Below are 10,829 nucleotides of genomic sequence, written 5' to 3'. Positions count from 1 at the left end.
ACTCAACCTCTCCGTACCTCCCGTCTCATAAACGTGTAGAGAAGCAAACGAGTGAACTCCTGCAAAGAACTTAAAAGCACACCTGGCCCACACCAATATTCAGTAATTGGGACTTTTACAGCCTCCTTATCACTGCCAGCTACACACGTCCCACGTTCTAGGGCACACGTGCAGATTTCCTCTGGGTTACAAACCTGGTAGCAGAATTGCTGGGCCCAGCGGCATGTTCAAGTTCCACTTTTCTAGGAAAAGCCAAAGTGTCTCTCAGAGTTAGGCTGATTTACACTCCCCCCAGCAATCTGAGAGCTCCCACAGCTCTCCATCTTGGCCTGGTGTTTAGTTTTTTTGGCCATATTAGGTCTTCATTGCTGCCGGTGGGCTTTCTCCAGTTGTGGCGATCAGGGGCTACTATTGTGGTGACTTTTCTTGTTGCAGTGCTCACACTCTATAGCGTAAGGGCTCCACAGTTGTGGTGCAAAGGTCTAATTGTCCCTTAGAGTGTGTACTCTTCCTGGACCAGAGATCAAATGTCCCTTGTTTTGGACCACTGGACCATCAAGGAAGTCCAAGGCCTGGTATTTTAAGACTACAGCTTGTGACAATCTGATGACAGTGAATGTTTTTTTCTGTATGTTTCCCTGATCACTGATGTCCAGTCATTTTATTTCCCCTTCTGCAGAACATCTGTTTATGACTTTGCCCCATCTGCTCAATCTTTTTCACTTTTGTCTTCAGTTCAGTTCAATTGCTCAGTCTTATCTCTTTGCGACCCCATGGACTGCAGCACACCAGGCTTCACTGTCCATCACCAACACCCGAAGCTTGCTCAAAGTCATCTCCATCAAGTCGGTGATGCCATCCAACCATCTCATCCTCTGTTGTCCCCTTCTCCTCCTGCCCTCAGTCTTGCCCATCGTCAGGGTCTTTTCCAATGAGTCAGTTCTTCGCATCAGGTGGCCAAAGTATTGGGAGTTTCAACTTCAGCATCAGTCCTTCCAATGAATATTCAGGCCTGATTTCTTTTAAAAATTTTTAAATTTATTTTAATTGGAGGCTAATTACTTTACAATATTATGGCGGTTTTGCATGTGTTCCCCATCCTGACCCTCCCTCCCTATCCCAACACTCAGGGTCATCTCAGTGCACCAGCCCTGAGCACCCTATCTCATGCATCGAACCCGAACTGGTGATCTATTTTAACATATGATAATATACATGTTTCAATGCTATTCTCTCAAATTATCCCACCCTCGCCTTCTCCCACAGAGTCCAAAAGTCTGTTCTTTACATCTGTGTCTGTCTCACATACAGGGTCATCGTTCCCATCTTTGTAAATTCCATATATATGCATTAATATACTGTATTAGTGTCTTTCTGACTTTGCTCTGTATAATAAGGGCCTGATTTCCTTTAGGATTGACTGGTTTGATCTTAAGACTGCTTTTGCCTTAATAAACATTAAAAAAAATTCTGACCACTACTCCTTTGTTGGTTCTGTATAGCAAGTATCTCCTTCCAGTTTTTTATTTTATGGTATCTTTTGATGAACTTTTTTTTTTTTTTGGAGGGTCTAGTCTGAAGAACTCTTTTCTCAAGGTCTTAGATATTTTATATATATATGTATATATATATATATTTTTTCTGTTAATTTAGAGTGGAATGGAACTGCAGGCCTGGTGCCTTTTCCTCCCAGATTCTCCATTTCTAACTGGAGGCTTATTCAGCTGCCACCTCTCCCTCAATGTCGCCTCCCACTCACCCCATGCTGTTTCTATTTCACTGTTTCTGGACCATGCCGCTTCTCACCTGGTGGCCTCCTCCTGTAACAGGCCCACTGAGTCTCCACGTGGCAGCCCTGTGATGTGTCACAGTAAGCTGTGACGTGTTATCCCAATTATGGGTTAATAAGTAAAGTACTAAAGAGTTGGTTATTTCTTTCAAAATTTCTAAAATCAGTGAGAGGTTCAAGACTGTCCCAACGTCACTCTCACCTTCCAGCACTCCAAAATGGCAGAGAAAGGCCACAGACAGGTGAGGCGTATGCTGTGGATGGAGGAGGACATCACAAACCTGCCCAGTGCTTCACCTCTCTGCCCATTTCCCGTAGTTTTGTTAGGACCAGGTTGTGCCCATAGGCTGCGCACTGTGGCAGAGAAAAGTGCCGAGCAGCCTGGGTCGAGGCCTCAGTTTCAGTGGCAGTGTCCCAGTGTGTCCACACCTAGAATGTCTCCCAGTTCCAGGTCACCCTTCTAGAAAAGCTTCTAAGCCTATGCCCTCCTCAAAACATGTCAGCAGTGTCCTGATGCTCAGAGGATAGTGCCCAAATCCCTCAGCCTGGGCTCCATCCTGGCCCCAGGCATGCTTCTGTCTACCAGTACTGCCCACAGTTCCCCAATGCCAGGTCCTTTGATACCACGTGGATCAGTTCGTCTGCTCTTCCTCGTGTCTTCAGTTGGCAACTTTATTTTCCTGCTGAAATGTCCACCTCTAGGAAGCCTTCCAGGGATTCCCTAGTGAGCTGCTCCAGCATTTACCTGCCCATGGGTTCCAATCATGTTTTGTGGAGAGTCACGTGTGCCTTCCAGACAAGAGTGTGAGCTCTGTAAGTGTGGGGACTGTACTTACTCAGCAGGATTTGAAAGAGGGCTTGCTCATGGCCCTGTGCCTGCTGGGACCCTGATGTGATGCCAGGGGTCAGCGTGGGTGGTCATGTAGTAACAGAGGCACCCAGCTAATACAGAAGACAGGCTGAGAGTAAGTGCTTTGGGGAAACAGTGAGTGAGCAGTGAAGAGAAAGTTTAGGAAAAATCAAGGGATTAGAGGAGTAATTTATTTAGCCCCTTTTATTCGGAAGTCCCTTGCCCTCTTCCTAATACTGTCAAGTGAAAGAGCCAAAGCACCCATGTCCTGCTTGTGTGAAGAGGTAGAGGTTTATTGAAATATAAACATTCGAGAACATGTAAGATAGAAAATAACCACAACATATACAGACACTTGCTGCAAGAGGACTTCTGAGGTATTCATCCACTGTCTAGGCTACCCATGTGCTATCACATTTTTTTCCTGGTTAAATACAAATAAGATGGGGAAGGGGAGGGGACAGAGCGGCCCCGGTCAATGGCTGCCATGTGACCTCAGGGCTGCACTGTCCGGAGAGCTCTTCTTGGCTCAGGGCTCCATTCTGGGGGCACTGGCTGGCATGCCTACCCTCTGGCTTTCAGGTTGAGACCCTGCTGTTGCCCCTCAAGGCAGCGAGGCCTTGATGAGAGGGTGAGGCTGGGCAAGCTGCCCGGGGAAAGGGAGAGGATCCAACAACCAGGAAGACACAGCACACAGTCCCTGTGTCCTCCGGGAGGCAAGGGTCCATCCTTCGTGACCAAAGTCCTGAGAAAGACACACTGGCCAAATGTCTGTGATGCCGTCCAAGTGGGCCCAGCGCCAGCCAACCGGGCTCCTCCCTGACACAGACACCAGACGCCCCTCTCTGCCCAGCCCTGTGCCGGCCTGGTGAGGCCAGGAGAGGGTCAGCCCCCAGCGGATGGGGCTGTGTGTATGTGTGTGTGAGGCGGTGTGGGGGGCTAGGGGAGAGAGAGGAGATGCAGTCACTGACGCTGCAGCTCACTGGGCTGAGGTATGTGTTCTGTGCTCAAGTGTCTGATTTCCCTTTCCTTTCCTAGCCAGACGGAGCATGGGGCGTGTGTGGGCTTGGGTCCACGTCGGCCTCCCACTGCTACCGCCGGATGATGTCACAGACTGAGAGGCGAGCCGTGTGTGAGAATCACCTCTTCTTTATGACACAGGAGCAGCCTGTTTCACCCCAGCGTCCAAGAGGAGAGACAGAGCTCTCACAGCATCTCCTCACCCTCTGGGGCAGCTCGACCCCTGCAAGGTTCATGGTCTCCATGGCCTGCACCTGCCCTGAGGTGGGAACGCTGAGTGAAGGGGAGATGCCCTGCCCCTAGCCCGGTGAGGGACTGTCCCACTCTGGTGGGAAATGGGTCAAGGGCCACCCTGACAACCAGTGTGGTTTCAGGACCCAACCTGTGTGAGAGGGGTCCCTCCGTTCCACCTCCTCCCGCCGCTGTGATCCCTGAGTCATCTCTCCCGCCACCTCCCCCTCCTCCTCACTGGGGATCTTAGGGAAGGGCCAGAGGGGCTGGGGTACCAAACCATTTGCTCGGCTTTGGGGGACATCTGCTTTCAATTCTTTGGTGCTACAGTAACAACAATAAAAATTTTAAAGTAAAAAAAAACCACAAAAGTCAGCAAACACATATAAAAAAGATTTCAGAGATGCAAATACTTCCTGAAGAATCAAACATCAACAATTACAAATCTGAGGTATTTCAATGAACCTGACACTGGCAGGTTTGGGGATGTAGGGGCTGAGATGGTCCCCCCGCCGAGAAGAGGTGGGGCCTGAGGGACAAGCGGCTGTTTCCTGGGAGAGCTGGCCAACAGGGACCAATGGAGGGGGGCGGGGGGGCACGTGAGGTCTGGGTGGATCAGAAAAGGGCCAGTGGAGTGGGTACCAGGGCCTGCTTGGGCTGCCCCAGGGGCTCTGCCTCTCCCTGGCAGATCCCCAGCAGGCCCTGGGTCCTGAGGACTGCCCTTATCAGCCCTTGCTTGGAACCATTAAAAGGGGATATGGGGCCCTGAGGACTGCTTCAAGACATGAATTTGAGGGACCCACACTCCAGGAACCAAACATGGTAGGCAAGGTGGACTTGGAGGACCCCATCCCACGTTCAGCAGAGAAGGGCCAGAGAGGTGTGCTCTTGGCTCCAAGCAGCCCCACATGGGAGTTAAAGATGGGGGAGTTGAGCAGGGGCAGAGACCAGTGACCCTGGAGTCACAGCAGAAGGCAGGGGAAGAGAAATAAATTAAAGGGGAAAGGGTGTGGAGAGCCTCCAGCCCTGTGTCAGCTTACAGATTGTCGATACACTATGCCCGGGATGGGAGGGGGCCTGGGAGCCCTGGAGGAAGCTGGACGCCCACAGACCCCGCCCAGTTCTCCAGGACAATCCCTGATTGGACAACGCTGCCCTGTCAGGCCCCTCCAGCCTCTCCCTGCCTCTAAAATACAGCTGGACCTGATGGAGCCTGGGCAGACGGATATGTCCAAACTCTCAACATCTGGCCAAATGGTGTCTGATGTGGGCTCCGTGAGATGAGGTAAATTCTGTGCATCAACTTCCACCGCTCTCGAAGGGAGAGTGGGGAGTGTGGAGCTGGGTCCTGCCCCTCAGAGGGACCAGCTGGTGGAGGGCTCTGCGCTGGGGGTGCCCCGGGATGAGGTAGGACTTGGTGAGCAGTGAGAACTGCTGCTGCTGCTGGAGCTGCTGCCGATGCTCTGGGGGGCGGATCCTGTGATGAGGTGGACTGCAGGTTTCTGGGCAAACAGCACACCTGAGTGAGTGGGGGAGGGGAGACGGCAGTGTGAGCAGGGATGGGTGCAGGGGTCCAGTCCCTCACCATATCACGGCTGCCTAACTCTGGGTGAGGCTCCAGGCTGCTGCACTTGGTGCTGACACTGCCCTGCCAGCAGGTGCGTCTAAGCTGCTGAGGCGGATAGTCAATTTGCTGAAAGGCCCCAAAGGCTCTAAGGAAAGGGTTCCCAGACCACGTTTAGGAAGATTAGAAATGAACCCGTCAAAGAAAGGAGACCTGTGCTTAGGAAGACTGTAATGGCGGTTGTGTGTGCTAAGTCGCTTAAGCGGTGTCTGAGCCACTATGTGACCCTATGGACTGTGTAGCCCACCAGGCTCCTCTGTCCATGGGATTCTCCAGGCAGGATTACTGGAGCGGGTAGCCATGCCCTCTTCCAGGGGATCTTCCCAACCCAGGGACAGAACCTACGTCTCTTACGTCTCCTGCATGGGCAGGCGGGTTCTTTACCACTAGTGCCACTGGGAAGCTCCGCTTTAGTTTACAATACTATGTTAAAGGCATGGATGGAGTTGATCATGATTCCTTACATTTCTTTTAATTAATGAGCCAACCATTGGTCAAAAAAGGGTTAGACAAGGGGTCTCTATGACTCCGTCACAGGTGGAGGGGGACCTGCCATCCTGTTAGCAGTCCTTGGTCCTCCTCATCCAGAACTACTTTACCTTTGGAACTTTGAGACAACAAGAAAGGAAGGCCCCCTGGGAAGGTGTTCAGACAGGAGGGGGCGAGGGGGCCTTGCAGGGAGCCGCACCGAGACTGGCTGCCAGCCTGCACCTCCCTTACCTGCGTAGGTGGTACCATCGATGTCCACAGACATGCTGATGCTCCCAATGCTGCTTGTGGTTAGGTTCAGTGCTGCCGCTGAGGCCTCTGCTCTGTCCTCTGCTGGGGACAAGGGAGACAGCAGGCCCGGTCAAGCCCTTGGGCAATTCTGTCATCCCCTCTGAGGCTTGGCTACCCTCCCAGCCCGGCCGCAGCAGGCTGAGGCCTCCGATTTAGAAAGCACCCGTGTAACCTTCTCCCAGTGAAAGGTCTGGCAGGAGACACAGGCTGGTCAATATCCTATCGCTTGCTTTCTCCACTGACCCACTTCACTTCCCCAGCTCGCTATGCTCTCAGAGAAGAGGGGTCACATTGGGAAGGAGGCTGACCTTGGCTCAAAGCTGTGCACTGACATGTTTAGTGCAATTGAACAAACCCTGAGCACCCATTATCCACCAGATGGGGTGGCCAGGATGGGGGGAGGGGTCGGGGTCGGAGATCACTAAGACCAGCCCCATCCACTGAGGACTGGCTTCCTCCTCCCCTTAACTAGGCTGGGAGGTCCTCAAAGAGGGGGTCTGCCTGTCCAGTGCCTGTCACTCCCTCTCAATCTGAGCCATCCATGGTCTATGGAAGGCGGCAGGCACTGGCACACGAGGCCTCTGCCCAGCCCACCCGAGACTCTGTCCGTTCCTGATGTCAAGAGCCAAGAATTCTTCCAGAAGAGCTGCTTCATCTATTAGCCTCTGGCTTGTGCATGACCAGGGGCAGCTGGCCTGAGCAGGGAACAGGGCAGAGCCCTGCTGTCTAGGCCACCATCTCCAGTTTCCTTGGGCTCCTTGCTAGGGGAGAGGGGGACAGGAAGGGGCTGCCTGGGAATACGCACAGCTACCTTCACACCTGATTTTCCCCCAACACAAGCCTGCTCATGTTTGTTCTGAGAGAGTCAAGAATGGCAAAGAAATATGTGAGGGGGAAAGGGGAGAAACAGGAATGAGGGGTGTGGGGATGTGGCTGTAGGGATGAGAAGGTGGGGCATCTGAAAAATGCGGAGGGCAAGGGACAGATGTCAATTATGCTGCCAAACTTGTATTTCCTCCTCCCTTCCCTCCTGAGGGCCACTGGCTGCCGGCCTGAGGCAGCTCTGGCCCCTTGCTGGGCCTCGGGAGTGAGGCGCAGTTTTTCTTCCAGGTGGGGGGGCAGTGGGGGGAAGGGTGAGCCCTTTAACTGAGACAGATCAAAAGGCAGAAGTGGACAGGGAAGACCCCGCAACTGGCCCTGAAGGTCTCCGGCTCCTCCTCCTTGAACAACTGCTTTTCCTTTCTGCTACAGAACAGGGCACGCCTGAGGAACTGCAGACACCCTGGAAAATGACCTCAGCTTGGTGAACTGAGGTCTCTGTGGCCACTGAACCCCCAGGTGACTCCCTGGCCCCCAGATCCTTCTGCGGATTGGGTGAGAGAGCTGGGAGCAGAAACTGGAGGGCCCCTACCCCAGTCCCCGGATGTGAATTCGCCCTGAATGGAGCCAGGGCCTGGCACACAGGCTGCTGCTCACCCCTGCCATTGATCCTGATCTTCATGGGCAGCTGCCGTGCCATGTTGAACAAGTTGCGCTGGAAAGCCTGTTGCACCAGGCGCTGCTCCTCCTCTGACAGCCTGGACACCTTCTTCTCAGGAGGCTCCCCTGACTCCAGCCGCTCCCGCAGCTGCTCCAGCGTGGCCGTCCGAGTACTGGCCTGCTGGCCAGCCAAAGTCACAGGCACAGCCAGGCGATTTGGCACGGGCACGGTGGTCACCGGGACTCCATCACCTGATAAAGGCACCAGAGCTGGACCCAGCCCACAACCCGCCCTCCCACCTGAGTCTTGGACCCGGGGAGCTTGGTGTCCCTTCTCCCCCAAGAACCCTGCAGACCTTTCCTGAGAGGAGCTGCCGGGGATATTCGAGAGCCGCTGGCACTGGTGCCACCACTGGAGCCTAGCCCAAGGATGGGGAAGCGGATCTTGGGTGGGGAGAGGAGGGCAGGGGCCCCGGCAGCGGCGGTGGGTGAGTAGCCAAAGAGGGAGGAACTGTAGCTGGGCCGCCGGCCCTCCCTCCTGTTGCCGTCAATGGCCGCCTGCAGCTCGGCAGGGGAGCTCAAGGCTTTCTTCTCGCACTCGTAGGCATAGAGATATTTCATATACCTGGATGGAGGGAAGGAAGGAAGGATCACCCAAAATGCAGTGCCAGGACCGCCCAGTGTAAGCTGATGATCCTCTGCAAGGGGCCTCTGTGGGGCAGGCTCTGTCCTCTAGGGCGAAGAAGCACAATCTGGTGAACCTGGTGGAAGAGGAACCCTCAGGAGAGCGGGACGCCCCAGCCCAGGCTCCCTAACTGCACCCAGGGCTAAATGTGGCTGGAACTGGAGTCATGGCTCATCAGGGAAACAGCTATCATCATTAATGTTTCATATCCGTGTGGCGCCTTTCCAGTGCCCTGGGAGAAAGAAGAAATGCCATGTTTTGCAATGTCTTTCTGGCTCCCTGATCTCCTAACTGTTCTGAGTCAGCTGTTCAGACAGGTGCAACTCTTCCTGCTGTGTGTAGGCCTAGAAGTGCCATCCCACTTCGTGTCAGAGGCCCCAAGAAAGCAGTTCTGTACCTAAGAACCTTGGGAGAAAGATGGCTCTGCTGGCTGTCGCTCTGTTCCCAACTTCTGCAGGAACCATTTTGTTGGATAAGACCCTTTCACTTTTCAACAAGGCCTTAACACGGCACCCAAGCCACACACAGCTGATCCTTCTGTCTTCTTCACAGAGCAACATCCCGAGTTCCCAAAGAACAGATTCCCCTCTGGCCCCCATTCTTCAATGCTCCCCCTGCTCCTGCCACCCTTCAAATTAACTCAAATGGGTACAAAAACGGGTCACCAATCCCAGTGGAGGCCTGCCTGCTTTCCTCTGGGTAAGCGGAATGTCAAGTAGAAAGGGCCAGGCTTAGAGTGGGGGTACTATGTAGGAGATGATATCTTGGAAAGATTGTGGACTTCAGAGACAGAAGTCCAGGTATGAACTTCAGCCTGCTTACTAGCTGATATGGCCCTGACCAAACGATCTAGGCTCTGAGACTTAGTTCTTGTTACCTGGAAAACAGGGACAAAACCTACTTGGTGGGGCTGCCAGTGAAATGGAATGAATGAAATGAAACAAAACGGAAAGGTGAAGCAACAGCACACAGGACATGCCTGAGAAAAGGCACTCTCAGGTTTACTTAGGCGACCGAGGGATTCATCTCAGAAAGCTCCTGGCTCTTTCAGGCATTCCGCCCATCTTGCTCACTACACGGTGGAATTTCCTTCCTTCCTTGCCTCAAGGTTAATTCCCTCTCACAAGCCTCAGCTTCCTTTCCACAGGGCGCGGGCCACTCACTGGGTCCTCAGGGTGAAGGCGGCGCTGGTGATGGATGTGGGCAGGTTCAGGCCTTTGGTGATCTCTCTCCAGATCTTCTTGTTGATGATCTCCACCAGGCCTCCCTTCTCCGTCACCAGCTTATACAGCATGTACAGGTCCAGGATCTGCTTGGCCATGATGGGGATTCGGTTGATGGGGGTCCCTGCGATGGTGCAAGGAGAGAAACACAGAGCTAGGTCATTTTCAGGCAGAGAAAGAAGACATCTGTGCGTGCCCACCTTTTGCTGAGTTGGAAATATGTTCACAAATCTGCTCAGAAGTGTAATTTGAGTCTAACTCCCAAAGCCTGGAAGCTATCAGACTAGCTGCCAGGTCTCCTTAGGAAGAACAGAAAGATAGGTCCAACTCATAGGCTGTGTGGCCTTGGGTAAAACACATGGCCTCTCTGGGTCTGTTCCCCACTGTAAATAAGACAGCCAGACTACATGACTTCAAAGATTTTATTTTTTGCTAGCAATATGACTCCTAATGATCTGGAGATCAGTCCTCAGTGTTTACTGGAAGGACTGATGTTGAAGCTGAAACTCCAATACTTTGGCCACCTGATGCGAAGAGCTGAAAATACCCTGATGCTGGGAAAGATTGAGGGCAGGAGGAGAAGAGGACAACTGAGGATGAGACGGTTGGATGGCATCACCGACCCGATGGACATGGGTTTGGGTGGACTCCAGGAGTTGGTGATAGACAGGGAGGCCTGGCGTGCTGCGATTCACAGGGTTGCAAAGAGTCGGACATGACTGAGCAACTGAACTGAACTGAATAATTTGGCAACTCAGTCCTCTAGAGCCTTCAGAAGTCATTCAGCTGCTTTCCCAGTGAACTCTTTGCTGACCCCTGCACAGGGGAGGGCCTGTCCCACTGTCCACCTGGACAGCTTCCGGGCTTCTCTTCTGCAGCTCTCAGCGCCGTTTATAAACGCTTTAATTTATTTGCATCCTTCCGTGTTTTCGCCTCATCTCTTCTTCTGCTACAGGATAGAGAAATGGGTTTTTTTTCTCTCCTCCGTCCCCACCATGTCAAAGGAGCTGCTGGGCACACAGGTCTCCAAGGGGATGAAAAGCCACTCAACAATTCTCTCCCCACTAATCACTCCACCCCCTCCCCGTCCTCTGAAAGAGGGAGGGTCAGAGCTGCTTCCGCCCCCTGGCCCCGAAGGGAAGTGACAG

The 10,829-nt window shown here is 53.2% G+C and overlaps 1 protein-coding gene across 3 annotated transcripts in view; it reads right to left on the bottom strand.

Moving 5' to 3' along the window:
- Nucleotides 1–4,270: 4,270 nt before the first annotated feature.
- Nucleotides 4,271–10,829, bottom strand: part of ARID3B (AT-rich interaction domain 3B) — a 48,985-nt gene continuing 42,426 nt past the window's right edge. Inside the window, exons 5-9 of one of the 3 annotated variants that reach the window (XM_055418155.2) lie at nucleotides 9,622–9,805; nucleotides 8,130–8,398; nucleotides 7,771–8,025; nucleotides 6,235–6,336; nucleotides 4,271–5,409 (exon numbers count right to left, since the gene is read on the bottom strand). In XM_055418155.2, coding sequence (XP_055274130.2) covers nucleotides 5,246–5,409; nucleotides 6,235–6,336; nucleotides 7,771–8,025; nucleotides 8,130–8,398; nucleotides 9,622–9,805 — 974 coding nt within the window. In that variant the 3' untranslated portion in view covers nucleotides 4,271–5,245. Of the gene's footprint in view, nucleotides 5,410–6,234; nucleotides 6,337–6,457; nucleotides 7,589–7,705; nucleotides 8,026–8,129; nucleotides 8,399–9,621; nucleotides 9,806–10,829 lie in introns of those variants that run through there. The other 2 variants (XM_055418157.2, XM_088829523.1) reach the window with 2 other exon arrangements.

The sequence above is a fragment of the Moschus berezovskii genome, chromosome 21 (assembly GCF_049115385.1).
Source record: "Moschus berezovskii isolate FMDL1 chromosome 21, NW_MosBer_1.0, whole genome shotgun sequence".
Classification (NCBI taxonomy): domain Eukaryota; kingdom Metazoa; phylum Chordata; class Mammalia; order Artiodactyla; family Moschidae; genus Moschus; species Moschus berezovskii.
Note: the sequence above shows the minus strand (reverse complement) of the source record. Positions and strands in the feature narration are given on the sequence as shown.